This window comes from Rhyacophila brunnea, unplaced genomic scaffold (assembly GCF_057557595.1).
Source record: "Rhyacophila brunnea isolate RB1 unplaced genomic scaffold, BYU_Rbru_1.0 scaffold_18, whole genome shotgun sequence".
In the NCBI taxonomy this organism is placed as follows: Eukaryota; Metazoa; Arthropoda; class Insecta; order Trichoptera; family Rhyacophilidae; genus Rhyacophila; species Rhyacophila brunnea.
This window is the reverse complement of record NW_028232837.1, coordinates 20,350,876-20,369,888: the sequence shown is the minus strand read 5'-3', so window position 1 is coordinate 20,369,888 and position 19,013 is coordinate 20,350,876. Positions and strand designations below refer to the sequence as shown.

Genomic DNA, 19,013 nt, shown 5'->3' with positions numbered 1-19,013 from the left:
AAAATAAAACAATGACCATACGCTAACGGAGTTATGTTTTATGTTCCATTCATCCTAGAGTTGCCTTTAAGCTGTTGTATGGCTGTTAAATTAAATGCAAGTTGCTAATTATACAGACAATAATCATGTTAAATTGCATAAAAAACTTTGACTATATAGGGGCAAGTATGCTATATCGTACCGTTAGATAAATCGTACCACCTCAATATCTCTAAAACTAGCCAACATTTTTTAAGACTAGTAACATTCAGCAAAGCGTAGCCAAGTTCATAGTTGACCTGTCATATTTGATTTATGTTTAATGCACGCGTGCGTTTGTTATTGAGTAATTTCGCTTTTTTGGATTCTTCATCTAACTTTTTCGGATCTTGCGTAAGGTGATTTCGTGGGTGAAGGTAAGTCTTTTAATTTTTTCTCAAACAAAGTTTTGCTAACATGTTCATACAGTTTAATATTGAGTCACGGTAAAAATGTTTTAAATATAAAGGTTATGTTTTGGTGATATTAATTTTACAAAACTCAGAGTTGGATAAATCGTACCACCCATGATTTGGTAAGACGTACCGGTACGATTTACCTTACCACACTAAAACCATTATTGATTTTGTGACAAACTGTTTTCATGTTATCATTTCAGATGACATCGACAAAAAAATACTACCAATGGGATTTTTGCCAATTATGGCCAAACATATTTTATTTTCCTGTTTGCAAATTTGAAATGTTGAACCTAGGTACGATTTACCGAACTTGTGGTACGATTTATCCTACCAGTTTGACAAATCGTACCGAAAGCCCTTTTTTTTAAAACTTGATATTTTAATGTGTTCCAGTTATTAAAAAGTTTTTTTTTTAATAAAATATTATCTGAAATTTGATGAACTTTCATTTAAATCTTCTTTCACTTTCTAGACTCTTTTCAATCGATAAATAAAGGGAGTTAAGTACAAGTGGTACGATATAGCATACCTTCCCCTATTGGGATTATTGTCATGGGAATTATTGATAATACTAAACCTACACTCGATTGTTATAAAGTAAATATAAATCAAATATGCAGTCTGCTTATAGGAACGGGTCAGACAGAATCCACAATAATAATAGTTATGATTTAATCTTAAATCTACAGTTCAACATTTACAGATAATATGTGCCCTTTGTACCTATTATCGTATGAGTATGTGTGTTGTTATGATTTAATCATATAAAATAATAAACGGGTTACAAAGATAATAATATGTATCAGTTTTAAATGCGTTTAGTAAGTACTTATAAAATAGTATTTATGTTAATTGGAAAACGTTAGCCATAAGATATTTTTTATAAATACGATTCTGGTAATGAAATATGTACACTTATTACATCACTACTACATAATCACTTTTTTAAAAAAAAGAAGATAATGTTATTCCTAGTACATAGATATATAATAAAAAAATATCCTTTATAATATATTAATTTATTTACTTACTACCAAAAAATATTGTTAGTAGTTATTTGGTATAATATTGTATAAATTAAATGCATTGCATATTATCTTCTTATAAATTAATAATTGCCATCACAAAGCTACGAGAAATGCAACAGCTACTACTCCTTTGTGAAAATCTATACAAATAAAACCTCATAAATAAGAAAACGGTTATATAATGTTTGAAACCCAAAAATCTACTACAATAAGAAAACAGTTAATTCGAAATACGCTGTAAATCAAAATGATTGCCAAAATTCATAAATTCTATTTAGTGATTTTTATTAATAATTCTTTCACTGAACCATAATTTAGTCAGCACTGATATTGATCTAATATAAATTAAATAAAAAATAATGTTATACAATTGCAAAAAAAATATTTTTATGGTTTTTTTTGCTATACATAATATTATTGAATTTCCTAATAAAGAGGTTTCACTGTATTATATTATATATAGTTTAAAAATATATTGAGTAATGCGCCGGCTAGACGGCAGTGACTTGCCTGCGCGGTATAAAATATGGAACACTTTTACAGCACTTTTGGGTTTGCACATACAATTTTCCCGTTCATACACACGGGCTTCCTGATACAAACCGGTTTGCGCAGGTAAGCTTGTCGTAAAGCATGAGCGTCTAGCCGGTGCTTAAGTCAACCAACTGCTGTCAAAAAATTACAATATGCTCATCGCTGTAAAGGCATAAAATATTTTATTCAATAAACAACTTTTATGGTTAAATTTAATGCATTATTTTTGGTATATATCTAGAGGAATTAGTAATTGCCATCACATAAAGAAAATACAAAAAAGCTGTCTGTGCGAAAGTATAAATACTAATTGAAAAGAATTTTGAAGTAGTGTTTATTCGGCAGCAATGTCATCCACGCTGAGCACTTCGAACGTTAAATTGTTTTTGTTCAGGTTTTCGATGAGGGAGGTTTTTGCGAAAGCAGCACCGGGTGCTAATACACCGCCACTGAAAGAAGAAGAGAAAAAAATACGTTCAGATGAAATTTATTTTAGTCTGCAATATGGCTATAAATCAAAGCAAGGTCACCACTCTCTTCACATAGCAGGGAAATTGAAGCGACAGTGACATTATGCAGCTAGCCCGAAACCATGGTATGTTTATATATCTTAAGCCGAAACAAATGACTGACCGCGTAGAGCAACATCTATGTATGCGGTACCAAAACATTTGTTGTGAAATTTATTGCATGCGATAGCAGATGTTGTTTTCAACCCAAAACATTGAATTCATACTGTGTGCGATGGTACATTAAGTTACATGCGTTTTGTGAAAACCAACAATTATTGACAAATTCAATTCAAGACGATTTTGACTGATCAGACTCATACGTATTTGCTAATATACTTACGTTCCTGGCATTTTGTCAGATTCTTTCAATACGGTAATCCCAGCATACAGAAGTGCTGTGCAGGTCGCCCCATAGCCAGGATTTGTTCCAGAGACCTTTAATAGAGATATAATAAACCTGTTTAGAATTTTACTAAAAAACATTCTGCAATCTACAAGACAACAGCGTAGTTTTTAAGCAAACAAGGAAACCAAAAATTTTTGACTAAAAGTAGGGGGACGCATGAGAATTATTTGTATTACAACTTAGTATTGAATTGGTAGCCATAGAAAAAATAATATTATGTACATTGGTACAAAATTAGCTGCAAATGAGTAAAAGTGTGCAATACATAATGCTCTTTTTCTAAAATACTATATGCGTGTTTGATCGAGTGCACGACCCAACCAGTTTGACGAATTTCACTTTGATTCTTTATAAAAAAAATCTGTTAATATGACCACCCTGTGGTAACTCATAGCGCTTGGCCACAGTGACGGGCGGGCAGCGGGACGGCAGCGGCGTGTACAACTCAAACATATAACCGTGTGTAATATGTTCAAAAAAATACACTGTCTACAAACATTTTACACACGGTTATACGTTTGAGTTCTGCGCGCCGCTGCCGCGCCACCGACCGCTACGTTCTTGCATATACGCTCTGCTCAGGACCAAAACCATGGTATGTAATGCACTTTTCTTTAAACTTTTAAATAGTAAATAATATTTGAAAATAGAATATAATAACTCCATTATAATGTTGTGGAAATAATAAATATCATGTAAGGTACAGTCAATAATATATACCTTAACTTTGATGCTTTTGGTGGGTTTCTTTCCATCAATATCTTTCTCTCCTTCTGCCCAACCTTCTCCGTAGAGAGTGTGCCAGAACGTGGTGTTGATCATCAGTTCCTCGGAGGGTCCTTCATGGGAGACGGTCCCGAACGAGAACAACCTGGGATACTTCAGCAGCCATTTTCTTGAGCAAGAAAACTTGGTGAGCACTCCGATGAAGATGGCCACGAAGAGAACCGCCAGAAGGGGTAGCAGTGAGGGGAAGCCGACGTATGCATGCATCTGGGCGGGCCGCTTCTTCTCCGCATCGTAGAGGTAACGCTGTGACCTCATGACTACTGAACGGTCAGAGCCAGGGAATGGTAAATACCATGCGTTGTCTACTTTACTCTTGTGAATAACACCCCTGGAAACAACAAGCAATTAAAAATTTTACCGAAATAGGATGGTATGTGAAATTACATTATATATTTGTCTCAATTCATCTATCTGTCTGTCTGTAATGCACAAGGTCTCTCTCTGACGCATGTAAATTTGCATGCGAACGAGTTAATAATGAATAGAAAACACACGTTGCATCCCTCTCTTGTGCTCTGCACTTAATCTCGAATATGCATTTCGCTCACATACTTACACATGTAAAATACACCGGCTATATCGAAATATATACCTACCAATCTATATTGGTATTCAAATTGATGCATTCTCTAGCTATAAATATTGTTACCCTATACATCTTGCTTTGCTTATGATATTATTTTTAACTAAATAGTATTATTGATCATGTCGACAAGAACGTTGACAGGTTGCACTACCATCTGGTGAATTTTTCCAGTTTTAAAATACTTACTATCATTTTGTTTGACACTTCGAAGACGAATAGCTGTTTATTTTTTAACTTTATAACATCTTTAGTCTATTTTTCTTAGAAGTCAGGCATTAAATAATCAGCTAGTATGGAGCCTTCACCATTGGTATAAAGTACTTCACAAAGGAATACCTACTTAAAAATTGGAAAATTGTTGTGAATATGTTGAAAGTCTAAAAATATCAATTCTCAAAGCAGCTATTTGAGAATTTACAAACATTTTAGGTACTACAATTTAAAAACATCCAAAAACATATAATCTGATTTACCACAGAATGCCAAGGGTACAAATAGCTGCCCTGAGAATTTATATTTTTCACACAAAATTAAACAATGTAACATAATCAAAATGTATAAAATCAGTACATATGTGTAAGTTAAGTTAAAACTAGGATACAGTATCAATGTTAACCAAGGATTAACCCATTAGAAATATGTTATAGTCATAAATGACTTAACTCACTGCAGTGTTGACTTAACTTTACCTTGGTTGCAATCTGGGTAGCATTGGTTCAACGCGTACAGGGTACAACTTTCTTCTGAGGGCTCCCAGCTCTCCCATTTCAGCGAGTGCGTAAACCAACGATTCCCACGTTCCGTAGTGGATTGCAGCTTTGCCGAATTCACGGTACTTGGACGGGACATCGCTTCGAATATACGATTCCACCGAATTTATCTCGCCTATAACACTCCAATTTATTAATACACTCCCGCAGATGCAATGTTTACGAAATATTGAACGTTATTAGCTGAAAAAGGATTATGAATTATTACATAAACAATAAAATTAACCACAAAACAAAACTTATAACAACATGAACACCTTAAATTATTTAGAGTTGACTTGAGAAGTGTAGAGCAGAGGTTAGCATGCTCAGCTCCTGGTTGGAAAGTAGCAGGTTTAAATCCGGCAGCTGGGTTAAATTCATACCTTGGCTTTTTTAAACGATTCAGAGCATTGACTTAATGGGTTCACTACATATCCCCATAAAAATATTCATATGGCGGCCTCGGACCAGTATTTTTTGCATATAGAAGTGCAGTAACCAAAATTAGTCACAGCAAAATTCCATTTGTGTCAACGAATTTGGGGTCGTATACTCATTCGTATTAGGAATTTTCCGGGCACTTTGATTTTCGAATCAAACAATAATTGTACTTGTGATTGTATTGGTAACAAGTTCATTATTTTCTTCTGCTATTGGCAGCCTCAAAAACAAAATGGCAGGTGCATTTTGGTTTTAAGTCTATTACTTTATTTATATAACCTACGCACGCATTTCTCGGTGTTTTAAGTGATCATTCAACTTAAAAATAATGGTCAATGTATTGCTTTTGACTGCCCACTTGAAATTTAAGAAGGAATATTTTTTTAATATTAATACTATCGATCGAAGGTACTTCATGGAATTTGAATTTAAATTGTAATGGATTTAAGTTTTGCACTATTCTATTTAAGTCATTTTTTGCGACCCAGGTTTCGCCTTTCAGCATCTTCACTGAGAGTGTGTATTTGCCTTTTGGTGAGTGGACACAGTGCCTAAAGATGTCGAAAGGCGAAACCCGGGTCGCAAAAAACGACTCAAATGGAATAGTACAAAACTTAAGGCTATACCTCAGTTGAGTCATGATCTAAAAAGATCGTGGCTAGGCGATGCGCGGATTGCGGGTCACGGGTGCAAATGACGCATACCGAACGAAATATAATTTGTCATATAAATCCAACATGCGTCCATTTAATGTTCTGTTTATTGTTCTATTAGTAACAATAATAATATATTCATTGACATGTTTTCTTTTTCAAGTAAATGGTTAACGTTTTTAGTCATCTTTACACGATTTAAGAATTTATACCGCCGTCGCCATCACGAAACAAATTGACGTATTCACACCTCGACGTTCGCCTTCCGATTGCCAGCAAGTCCAAAATTTCGTCGTGCCTATAGTTGAAAATTATTTTCCGTTTCACTAAAGTATCGTCTTAAATCCATTAGAATTTGAATATCTTTTTTGTATTTACATAATATAGCTGAATTTTATATTCAAATGTCCACTTATGACAACACAGCAATGTGTGAGATGCGTGAAATGTCAAATTGAAGTGGAATTTAATACTTTGGACGCGGAAGACGCATACGGCGCGTAATGACCAGGCGGCCGATCGATGTAATTAACGTGCATTTTAAAGGGGGCAATTAAAATCTCATTATCTCTTCAGCAGCGAAAGCGTTAATTATACCATCTAATACTATGAATTTACGTATTCAAGGCTTATTTTGGCAATATCCACAAATGGAGAAGGGTTTTTTTCCAATATCTTTGACACAACATCAGTTAAAAATGTTGTAAATTAAATGTACTTTTCACTTTGTAATCACCACAAATTATTTCACATATTGTGTTTCACTTAATTGATTATGTAATACTAGAATCATCATTGTCAATACTGTGTGGTGGGGGTAGAAGAAGACCAATGTAATGTGAGAAAGGGACAGCTAATAAAATTTCTAAGTTACATTTAGGAGACAACGTTGAGAATCTCGTTTGAAACATTCCATTCACCTTTGAATTGCTGCTGTAAGTATATGACGCCCATGTCGGCAGGAATGCTGTCGAAACCGCAAGCACTGATGATGTAAACACCTGCTCTTTGGGCTGCCTCGTTGTATTCCAGTTGCATTCGCTCCATGAACTATGAATAATATTATACTTTTAAGATTTTCATTGAGGATATAGATAAGAATTACTTGATTAATTGAGTTAGCATTTACTTAGTAGATTCCATTTTATAAAATGAGATTATAAATCATATTAAAAATCTGTAGAAGTTAATACCAGATGCCTGTTGGACGGAAGTAAATAAAATAGAATAACTATATATATTATTATAATATTAAATTTAAAAAAAATGGGATAAGTTAAGATGAAATTTCTGAAACCCTCTTATATCTGCAATGCAAAGCAAATAAATTTGAATTAGGAGTATTGGACCAATAATTTTGTACTACAGTCGAACTTAATTATTACGAGGAAGATGGGACCGACTGAATTTATTCGTTATGAGCATTACTCGTTATATATTATATTTTTCGCGCCACGTTCTATTTAAGCATAGAACATAAAAAATCTGAAACCATCGTAAAAATCCCCGAAACAAGCATGGCTTTCATAAACTACAAATGAAGTTGTTTATTGTAATGAAGTTCAGAGCCGCCGGCGCTGGTAGGTACCTACTGACTTCACAAAGCTTGGATTTTTTACATGCAATTTCAACCATATGCGTGGATACTTTTTCAATGTTGTCGACGAAAACACCAATTAGGTACTCAGACACTTAACTAGTGTCATAAACGTAATCCGATCCCGGTGGCATCGGTCTAGTTAACTTCCCGGTCGGATAGGGTCGAAAATGAAGAAGTAGCTCGTTACAAAAGTGAATAAATGTATGGAGAAAATCATAAACTAAAATGTCAACGAATGTTTCCTCATTACATCCGAGATCTCGCTATTTCCGTGATCATAATAACCAAGTTCGACTGTATTCATAAATGTCTCCAGCTTCTTGCATTATAATTTAGATATAGTGTGTCTTAGGTGACATATTTTTGGCAGAGTGAGGCTTTAAGCTATTGCAATACTGCCATCTTGTCTTTTGTCAAAGTCTGCCCATATTATCATATTCTTTGCCCTCAGCTGTTCAATAAATTGTTATCTTTTTTAGTCATATAAAAATGCCTCACGGCTGGTTCTCCGCTGACATCAACATGGTTGGTCTGCGTCTCTATGCAGGCCTTCACGACAGCTTCCCCGTAGAACCTGTACGGTCCGCAGCAATTCACCATCACTTTGGCGTTCTTCGACATATCCTTCAGAGAGTCCTCATCGCTTACATCGGCTATAAAGATCTTGATATTCGATAAATCGGTGCCTGAAAAAATAATTTTAGTTAGGTTAGGTTAGTATATGGCGAAAGTTCAAGAAACGGTATCTTTGGGTCCACGAAAATGGAAAAAACCTTCAGCGGATAGTCGGGAGTCTGTAGGAAGTTAAGTTAAGACCCACATTCGGTTATTCATAGTAATAGTTGAATGCAAGTGAACGGGGTAAATAGCAGGTAGGCTGTTAAGATTCAACATAAATAGTGCACACTAAACTTTGTCAGTCATACTTATTTGTTTTCATTGAACTAAGAATACAATTTGCAGATGGTGCTGGTTGGTTTTTAAAATTCAATTAAGCCCTACCTAATCCAAACCATAATAGTTTAGGCATGCTTTGGGCAATCCGACAAAAATAGTGCACACTTGTTCAATCATACTTATTTGAATTAAGAATACATATTATTACAGATGGTGTTGGTTAGTTTTTTAAAATTCATTAAGCCCTACCTATCGATCGAAACAGGGACTACGTCGAAAAATAGTGGGGATATGTACCTAAAATGTTGCATGCTCTTTTTTGTAAAAATAAAATTTACCTGATTTTTAAATCTTGGATAACCCTCGAAGTTTAGGTATGAATTACTAGCCGCATAGAAAGGTATAAGTAAGTGAATGTCGAAGGGATATGGAACCATGGTCTCCACAGGGGAGGGGGGCTAGCAGGGATCTAGCCTGGGGGCTAGCGTGGCGGATCGACCAGTTAAGTGAGAAAAACACACCACAAATTTGCTCCAATAGTAAAAAAAAAAATTCCTATTATAACTAAAATAGTCTACTTACTGGCTATTTATCCAATATGACTTATATTAAGTATTTTATGATATGATGCTGAGTGTCGACAACTCAATAAACCAACTGGATTTATTTCAAAATCGCTAAAATTACATGGCATACCCTTACCAATGGGTTTCGCGGAAACCATTTGGGGAACATTACTGTAGAAAAGCACACCGCTCTTAACCTTACAATAGGTAGGGGGGCCGTCATGAATAAGAATATGAATTTTCTTACATGCACCACCTTACACAAAATCCTGGCGGCGCCCATGAAATCAATGAATGTTATCATTAAATTCGAGGGCTTAATGTCAAACAACACTATCTACAAAAGTGCAACTTTGCAGGAGAGCCAAAAATCGTTATTTTAGATTCTTGTAACTCAACAAGGGAAATGTTTATTTAAAACCTAATGTTAATATTTTATAATTTATTGTGTATTGTACATTTATCTTGCTTATGATGAAAATTTATAGGGATAGTTTTAAAAAAATATGAAAACAAGGGTAACTTATATAGTTAGCGTTAAACTTTACTGACGATTTAATAAGAAATTAGAAAAGATTGACATAACGTTGTTTGTTAACGCCCACGGTGGCCGTGCGACTTAAGCGTTGGACTATAATGCCGTGGGTCCCAGGTTCGAATCCTGGGTCTGGCAAGTACACATATTGTTTTTCAATTTGTGGGTGCCAGGGTATGGACCTAATAGGTTGAGCAAGTGGCTGACATCCATTTCTCGTAAAAAACAAAATCTGTCAATACAAACCTCTGCTCTGTGGAGGCCCATATGATCCTATTAGGATCGGACATGGTCGAAAGAAAGAAAGAAGACTATCATGTAGCCGTAAATGTAAACTAACGTTATATCAAAAAAAAAAAAAAAACACTTTTTTGTAGATAACGTTGTCTGACTTTAAGCACTCGAATTAATACATTCATATTATTTCATATTCATATAAAAATGTGTCATAAATGATTAATATCGATAGATAGATAAATGAACTTCAAACTTTTGACAATGAATGACTTGACATAATTGTAGTATAATGAATAAACTGAACAAAACTAAAAATGAGTAAGCAAAAAACAGGTTAAAGGTTCAATAAAATAATGATGCGATTACGTGTTTTTTACATTCTCTTTTTTAAAATGTTTCATAATGGTTTTATGACCAAAGGATGATTTAATTGTGCAACAGTTTGTAATATAGAAAGGTGCAAAGTTCACAGCGTGGCGTGGTGTTGATGTTGCGATGTGTTGTACGAGATGAATACTGATCAAATTGCATCGTAAAACCCTACACCATTTTCCGTATGCACCTAAGAGGAACCCATTCAAACATTCATTCAACATTCACAACATTTGACAGCAATGCAAGAATGAATTTAATAAGGTTGAATTGATAATAATTATAGATTCAAATGGTGGTCTGCTATCGACGTTTATACCCCGTTTACATGTGCGTGGATTTACTGCTGTCAGTACGTATTATCGCGGCCATAACAAGAAAATGTACGTGTAAACACGTATTATCCTGCAGTTGCAAGATTGCATGCATGAATCAAAAAAGTTTGGAGGCTTCCAAATTTTCATGCGACAGTTGGGATTTTTAGTAGAATGATAGTGGTGAACCTGCCGGCAAAAAGACAAGCTACACCGCGGAAAAACTCATGTTGAGTTACGACCATTACGACACAGACAAAATTGACAGTGTAAAATCAAATCGCCTTAGTAACCCATTTTTCAACGTCACTTTCATATATTTAGGCTACATCATAAGAGAAGAAGATGTTCTTCAAGACCTTTGGTATGCAATAATGTATTTTATAATAATTGTTTAAATGTACAATTCATTTTTTTTTTAAATGGAAGAGATTATCTACTATTCTTGTTGAAACGTAAGTTCATGACCCTAGAGTGATTATGCACATAGTGATAATACTTTAAATATGAAAAAATATTTATTTAGGATTCAGATAAGTCATGCTTATCTGATTATTTTATCAGGTATGTAGGCTTGTTATAGAAAACAATTTGTCAAGCGAGGCAAAGGTGCGAAATATTTCAAGATAGTATATTACGGTGCAACAATAAGATATAATGAAACTGTGTAGGTAATAATTGTTAAAGATACTGTACATGGGTGGACGATACAAACGGACACCAATTGTCTGAATAATTAGGACTGATAGGTCACATTGAATTCGTTAATAGGTCAAAATAAAAATTTACACTGGATCCGTGTCTTCAAAGAATATTTGCGAGTAACTATCAAATATCTTTTCAAAATATTTAGTGTGATTTTCATTATTTACAATGTACACACACATGGTAAATGAAATATTGTTATACTTAGTAAAGATTTTACAGATATCGGAGTTTTAGTAAAAAAAATCATTATATAGAATATATAGATTATAGATGAACAATCACAAAAAAGCAAATAACAAAACATGTCAACAGGCCGCCATATTATTTATGCTGCCGACACATAGCGTATTATTAGTTTTATGGTTGCCTTAATCTCACACGTTTGTTTTACGATCTGCACAAATCAGCAAAGCTGCTGTCATACAAAAATGTCATTTAAATGTGTTTTAAAGATTTCGCTTATAGCAGAATATGTCATTTTCAATCTGCATAAAGCGACCAAGCCACTGTCACACAAAAATGTCATATAAATGCGTTTTAAAATATGCTATTTTCGATCTGCATAAAGCAACCACATGATAAAATTATGTAATTATTAAAATCCTGACTGTGTAAGGTGTGTTTTTCTACATTCAATTATTAATAAACATTATTTTCTCAATTATGTTTTTCATTTTATTGTATATAATATATTGATTTTTCATGTAAAAATTAGTGCAAGGCAGCTAAATATTAATTTATAATTTACAAGTTTTTCCAATTATTTTCAGAACTTTGAAATTCCCATGTAACTTCGAAGGTTTTTTTTTAAAGAAAATAGATGCAAAAATAAGAGTTAGCTGCATTCTGCAGAATGAACATTCTAAAAAAACGGTTTGGTAAATGTGCCGCAGAGGTGGCCATGAGATTTTACAACTTTCTTTTTAGACCAAACCAAACCAAACCTAACCTAATCTAACCTACCCCAACCTAATATTACCTCGTATAATCTTAGTTTGTGATAATGGTGCACCAAAATGTATGAAAATTTCAAATTTTCAATTAATAATTATTGGATCGAAAAGCCGATGCGCCGACAGAAAAAGGTATTATAATTGTCTACATGGAATAAACTGTTTTCGTAAAAAAAAATATAAAAGCTCATGGCCACCTCTGCGGCACAATTACCAACGGTTTGCACAAGACAGCCTGGACTGCTAAAACACCAAAATTTAATAGATTTAATGCTTAAAAGTTACACAAAATCACATAGGTATATAATATATATTATTATATAATATCTATCATTCAAAAGGTATAAACAGTATACAGAGGCTTTATGGATTTATAGAAACACTTTACATAAGAGTGCTTCTATCTCTGTTTGAGGTTTGTGTGGACTAGCTGCTTTGCTCATAACTACGCTCAATTCATCCACACTACAAAATTTCCGAAATACGTGTCAAATCTTGCATGCAATATAAAATGTTTATATGAATCCTTCTGGTGCCACTGTAATGATGTACCCAAGACCGAATTACAATGGTAGTGATCGTTATTGGTTATCTTCGAATGCAATGCGGTAACCTGTTTGCATTAAATTAAGATTTTTGTCTGCATATTAATTATTTCGTTCAAATTATTAATATGCAACAATCGTCATTTTCTACAGTTTACCATATTGTACTCGAAATAATGGAAATTACTAGCATTACCATCGTAGTTTACAGTTTCGTATCACGGCCTGACTGTAATAGTGGACATTGGATATAGCTATAGTAGCTAATTAATATATTACTAAATTAATATATACGTATTTTGAGTAAATTATCAAGCATCACCTGTTTTGGTTTGTAATTCCTTCATAAGTGCCTCTAATTTAGGTTTAGATCTTCCGGCAACTCCCCAAGTTAGGTTCGGCTGGTTCTTATTTATTCTGATCAATTCTTGGACAGTGTATTTGCCAGTGAAGCCAGTGGCTCCGAAGATTATCAAATCTAACCGTGGAGACATTTTGATAATATGAACTGCAAAGGAAAACATATTATGTGTGACAGGTGTGCACTATATTTTTGGGGTGAAAAGTCTTTAGTTTTTAGTATTAAGTAAATATTATGAATTATAAGTAAACATTTTAGATAATTTCTAACTATAAAATGAAATATAAAATAACATCACTAATAAAATATAGATTGCATCCATAGGTTAAAACAAAAATTATGAACAGTAGCTTTCAAATAAGATATGTCAAATTTCTATTAATTTTTAATCCAAATACCTAAGTACTTATTGATCAAACAATGTTATATTTTTTTAATGTTGGTATAAATGGCTAAAAATATTATCTCTCTATTTTTACAACGTTTTTATTAGCTCGTATTCTTGTTTGTCCGGTGGTTGTTTGTCCAGTACAAGTCTTGCAATCGATTTTTAACTAACTTCCCGACTAGCTAGACATTCGAAACTTTTAGAATATATCAGAACACGATGCCAATGCGTTCTTTAAATACTATTAGCCATCTTTAAGCAGAATTTAATTAATTTTCAGTTAATTCTGTTCTGTATGGAAAGTTATTTCAGAAAAATCCGTAAAAGTAAGACTATTATTGGTTGCTAAGGGGTGGTCCTAGCAACTAAATTATTAATATATACGTGCGCAACTATGGAAATCAAAATGAAATGTCAAAATGACATTTCAGTATTCTATATTTGTTTGTTTTTTATTTACTTCATATCAAGTACAAGTTTGAGCATATTTAGCATAATAATTCAACAGGAAATGTAAAAACGTTGTATATAAAAACTTCTTTTTATCACGTAATTATTTGAATTTAGAATACATACCTACTTAGTTACAAAAGACAAGTTAAGATAATACACATCAGTAATTTGGTCAAACATGTGCTCCCAATAAGATAATATGAACACATCAGCAATATTGATTTGCTAATTTAAAACAATTGATTTAATATCATAAATGATAATATCACAGTAGATTTAGGTACACATTTTTATTAATTATAATACGGCCCGAAGAAAAAAAATATCAGACTCATCAAAAAGTAAGACTTTAATCCCAGTCAAGCATGATGAAGCAAACGAGATTAGTTTATCTAATATTCCATTAATTTATATAAAATACAAATAAGGATATCAATTATTATGCCTTTATTATTTTAATATATTATACAGTATTATATTTCAGTAAAAATAACTAATTGGCAACCGGGCGATGGACTTGAAAAGCGATTACCCACACAAAATAATAATCCGGTATTATTCTTGATGCGTTTTTATAAGCACGAACTTATTTAAACAGTTTCAAATTTAATTAACACACGTATCGTATATATTATGTATTTTAAAATATTCAATGATTATTATTCACCTTATGCGTCGATACCGGAGAAATAGATAAACAAATTCAAATCCTTTTCAAATCTTTATTTGCCTGTTTACAACTTACACAAATTGAGTAAATTGACGATATGACATGACATCGATCTAGACTATAGACCAGTGTTGCCATTTTTTTATATGCTGATTATAGTACGAAGGCGTAAAAATTATAGTATTTCTTAAAAATATATAGTACAGGAACATTTTTCGTCTTGAATCATTTAAAATTATAGTATTTTGATATATTTGGCGTAAAATTATAGTATTTTACATTTTTCGTGGAATTAAAATTATAGTATTGTACTATAATTATAGTACGGTTGGCATCACTGCTATAGACATGCTATAATAGTAAGAGCTGCCAGTAATCAAAATATTATATTCCTCATATTATCAACCTTATTGTCTTATAATTATTATTTAAAAAAATGGAATAATACAATATAGAAAAATTGTGTGAAAATAATACATCTGCGTAGGTCAGGGGGGGGGGGGAAACTGCGGCCCGCCGGGTATTTTTTTGCGGCCCGCCATCATTGATTGTACTTCTGATTACGAATAACTTTTTTATAATTTTTTAAAAAATATTGACAATAGATTAAAATTTGAAGAATTTGTTATTTTGTAAATGTATTATCTCAGTACGTCTTCCTTGCGCCTCGTCTCACACTATGTAACCACTATTTTCTACGTTGAACATCGATTTCAATAGATATTGATAATGTGCCGACAGAGCTACAACTTGAGATTATTGATCTGCAGTGTGACACTGATTTAAAAGAATTGCATCGTCGTGAAGAAATCTTCAAATTTTACAATGCCCTTTATTCAGACAAATTCGACCAGCTTGAAAGATTATGTAAGAAAAATGTTCGTTATTTTTGGATCAACCTATATATGTGAACAAACATTTTCGATCATGAACCTCAATAAAAATTCAACAATTAAAAGCCCATTTACAAGCAGTTTTGACAATATCAACTGTTTCTCATCAATGTACAAGAGTTTCATTCTTCTCATTTTTTTTTTTTGCAATGATTATTTTTCGTGATAATAAATAGTGTATATCTTAAAATAGTATTTTACTTGCGGTCCGCCGCTCATTTTGAATTCTTGAATTTGGCCCTCCGTCCAAAAAGTTTGCCCTCCCTGGCGTAGGTACGAGGGTGGGTCAATAATTCCTTAGAAAAAAGCATTAAAACAGGTTTTATTTTTGTATTTTTTTTTTATTTCTCAACATAATTTCCTTGGAGCTCAATACATTTGGTTAGACGTTTCTCAATTTTTTTTAAACCGTCAGAAAAATAAGTTTTCGGAAGGTCCTCAAAATAAGCATTTGTCCGATCGATGACTTCTTCATTTGAAAAAAAACGTTGTCCACTTAGCCATTTTTTTAAGTTTGGGAAAAGGAAAAAGTCACTGGGGGCTAAATCTGGCGAATACGGTGGGTGGTCGACCAATTCGAACTTCAATTCTTCAATTTTAGCCATTGATCGTAAACATGTGTGAACACGGGCATTGTTCTGATGAAAGAGGATTTTTTTCCTGTTTAAATGAGGCCGTTTTTCTTCAATTTTGTTTTTTAGCTGGTCCAATAAAGATGCATAATAATCCCCTGTTATTGTTTTTCCTTTTTCCAAATAGTCAACGAAAATAATTTCACGTGCATCCCAAAATACAGTAGCCATAACCTTACCAGCTGATTTTACGGTTTTCGCCTTCTTTGGACATGGTTTGCCTTCGCAATCCACTGCTTTGACTGATCTTTCGTCTCGGGAGTATAGTGGTGTATCCATGTTTTATCTACAGTCACAAAACGACGAAAAAATTCATCCGGATTGCGTTGCATGAGCGACAACAGGGCTTTAGAGGCCACCACCCTACTGCGTTTATTGTCGACTGTGAGCAAACGCGGCACCCATCTTGCAGAAATATTTTTCATGCCCAATTTGTCATGTAAAATAGAAATGACGCTACCTTTTGAGATCCCTGTAACCTCAACAGTGCTCGAAATGGAAAATTTCACGAACAGGAACGCTCTATAATTTTCCGAAAAAACGGTATGCTTAATTTTTTTCTTTACATACGTACGTACGTTGGATGTATAAATGCAACAATAAACTTTGAACTTCTTACGCGGATGTATATTGAGCAAGTGGGCAAGGATTGTCAGCGCCGCAGGCGAAAGAACCTCGTCTCAACAAAGTATACCGTCAAGAATTTTATTATTCTTTACTCTTACTTTATCTACCACCCATAATCAGCAGGCATGTTACTTCTACCACCACTCGTCACTGCTTATAACTTATATTACTGTCTCATTTGGGATAGTTCAGTTTGTTAATTAATTAAACTTAAAAAAACAACATATCCACATACCTACCATAAAGATTCAAATTAAAAATTAATTTACATATAACAAATTTTACAGATTATAGATTCAAGACGAGCACAGAATATTTTAAAAAAAATTAAAGAAATAGTATTAAAATAGTGTTTAAAAATAAAGAAATAGATGCAGCAACTATTAGAAAAAATAGTAAGTACCTATACAGAGACGAGTAAATACAAAATTTATACAGTACATATCTGTATACCGATAGAGCTAACTACGCCATTTAATTATTTAAGAAGTTATCAAACTAAGAATTTATAAATCGTTCACATAAACTCGTTCTCACGCAGGAGGAATATACCAATATCCGAAGCGATTTGGTTGAACACAGTGTGTAAGCGTTCTTAAGATAAATCAATCGGATAAAGCCATGGATGGCATCCACACAGCTTCAAACAAAGGATCCTCAAAGATTTCTTTTGGACCTTCTCCACCATAAGGGCCATTAGGCCATACCTACTTCTAAGAAAAGCTTCAAGCTATCATCACCAAACTACGTAATTATAGCATTTTAAATTACCAATGGTGTATCATTAATTATCGGCTTTTGAGCTTTGAGAATCGATGTCTCCGCCGAATCTTAGGGGTACATTGGTACGACCGCGTTACAAATACCCGAGTTCGTGAGCACAGCAGCCTTCGGTGATTGAAGTTATCACGAAGAGACGATTTACGTGGCTGGGACACGTATTCCGGATGCCGCCAAAGAGTGCGGCACTTCGTACCCTTGTGGCACAGCCTCAAGGGTTCCATCGCCGTGGCCGCCTCTCCCTCACCCTGCAGCGGTGCTACAAAAGCGACCTATTTGCTGCAGGTCTGACATGGCGGGAGGCGCATGGCGATGGACCGAGGGAAGTGGCGCCAATGCTTGCCCTATGCCCCAATATTAGGACATGACAGGGTAGAAGAAGAAGTATCATTAATTATATAAGATAAAACATGACGGAAGGTGCAACTCGAATTGCTAAACACGATTCCTATAGAATAATATAAAATTGTCATTAATCAGTAGGTACCTACCTATATTCAACATTATAAGGACTAATATTGTAGTGTATGTATATACCTATACCATAGGCCCCACATCGTGAAGCTGGCCCCCAGGCTAGGATCTTTGGTGGGGCCCCCTTCTTATCGCTAAGAATAAAGGCAGTATGTACGGGGTAACAATAATCTGTATATTTAGTGTTTTATTGTATATTTTAAAACATCCATACGAATTATGGAGATGTCGAGTATTGATAAACAATTAAGAATTGTTTCGTATAACCACATAACTATAAATAATAGTATTGTAAGAAAATTCTTTTTTTTTACTATTAAAGCAAATTTGTGATGTGTGTTTATCTCACTTATCTGGTCGATTCGCCTCGCCGGGCTCCTCCTGAGCACGGGCTCCCAGGCTAGAGCCCTTTCAGCCCCTCGTTGTGGAGACCATGACCTATATGTTACAATGATGATGCTTTGGTTACCATTATTGTAATATACGTACACTTACCACCTCAGATTAAAGAACTTACCACCGTATTTATTTAATCTATGACTACCATCTAAAATTATTTGTTGCCCGCACTGAACACGTACCTACCTAATTTGTGAGTGTATTTTAAACTAAACGATTCAATTTGTGATGTTTGTCCTTACCTAGTCTCATTATAGTCATTATTATTGCCACGGTGATGAATAATGATAATAGGTACAGAACAATAATTTATTATTATGATAGTAATAAAATTTTATTGGAGGATATTTCTTTTTTTTTAAAACAAATTTACAAACAAAAATTAACTAAAAGTTCTCTACATAGTAGGTATCTATTATTTCTTTTATTTTTAAAGTAGCAAGTTACAACGTATGTAATAACACAATA

At 33.7% G+C, this 19,013-nt stretch overlaps 1 protein-coding gene across 1 annotated transcript; it reads right to left on the bottom strand.

The window, feature by feature from the left end:
* Positions 1 to 1,840: 1,840 nt before the first annotated feature.
* LOC147073302 (saccharopine dehydrogenase-like oxidoreductase) lies at positions 1,841 to 14,868 on the bottom strand. Its single transcript, XM_085945408.1, has 8 exons — positions 14,738 to 14,868; positions 13,191 to 13,376; positions 8,240 to 8,427; positions 7,062 to 7,191; positions 4,985 to 5,180; positions 3,641 to 4,037; positions 2,855 to 2,949; positions 1,841 to 2,451 (listed from the first exon to the last, which is right to left on the bottom strand). Exons 2-8 carry the CDS (start codon positions 13,360 to 13,362, stop codon positions 2,337 to 2,339), a joined length of 1,293 nt encoding a protein of 430 aa, XP_085801534.1. The 5' UTR covers positions 13,363 to 13,376; positions 14,738 to 14,868; the 3' UTR covers positions 1,841 to 2,336.
* Between the last annotated feature and the right edge of the window lie 4,145 nt (positions 14,869 to 19,013).

Coding starts and splice junctions, on each gene's coding strand:
- LOC147073302 (XM_085945408.1), bottom strand. CDS start 13,362: ATGTCTCCACGGTTAGATTTGATAATCTTCGGAGCCACTGGCTTCACT. Junction 4,038..4,984: donor CTACCCAGATTGCAACCAAG/GTAAAGTTAAGT, acceptor TGTTGTTTCCAG/GGGTGTTATTCACAAGAGTA. Junction 2,452..2,854: donor TCTGACAAAATGCCAGGAAC/GTAAGTATATTA, acceptor TTCTTCTTTCAG/TGGCGGTGTATTAGCACCCG.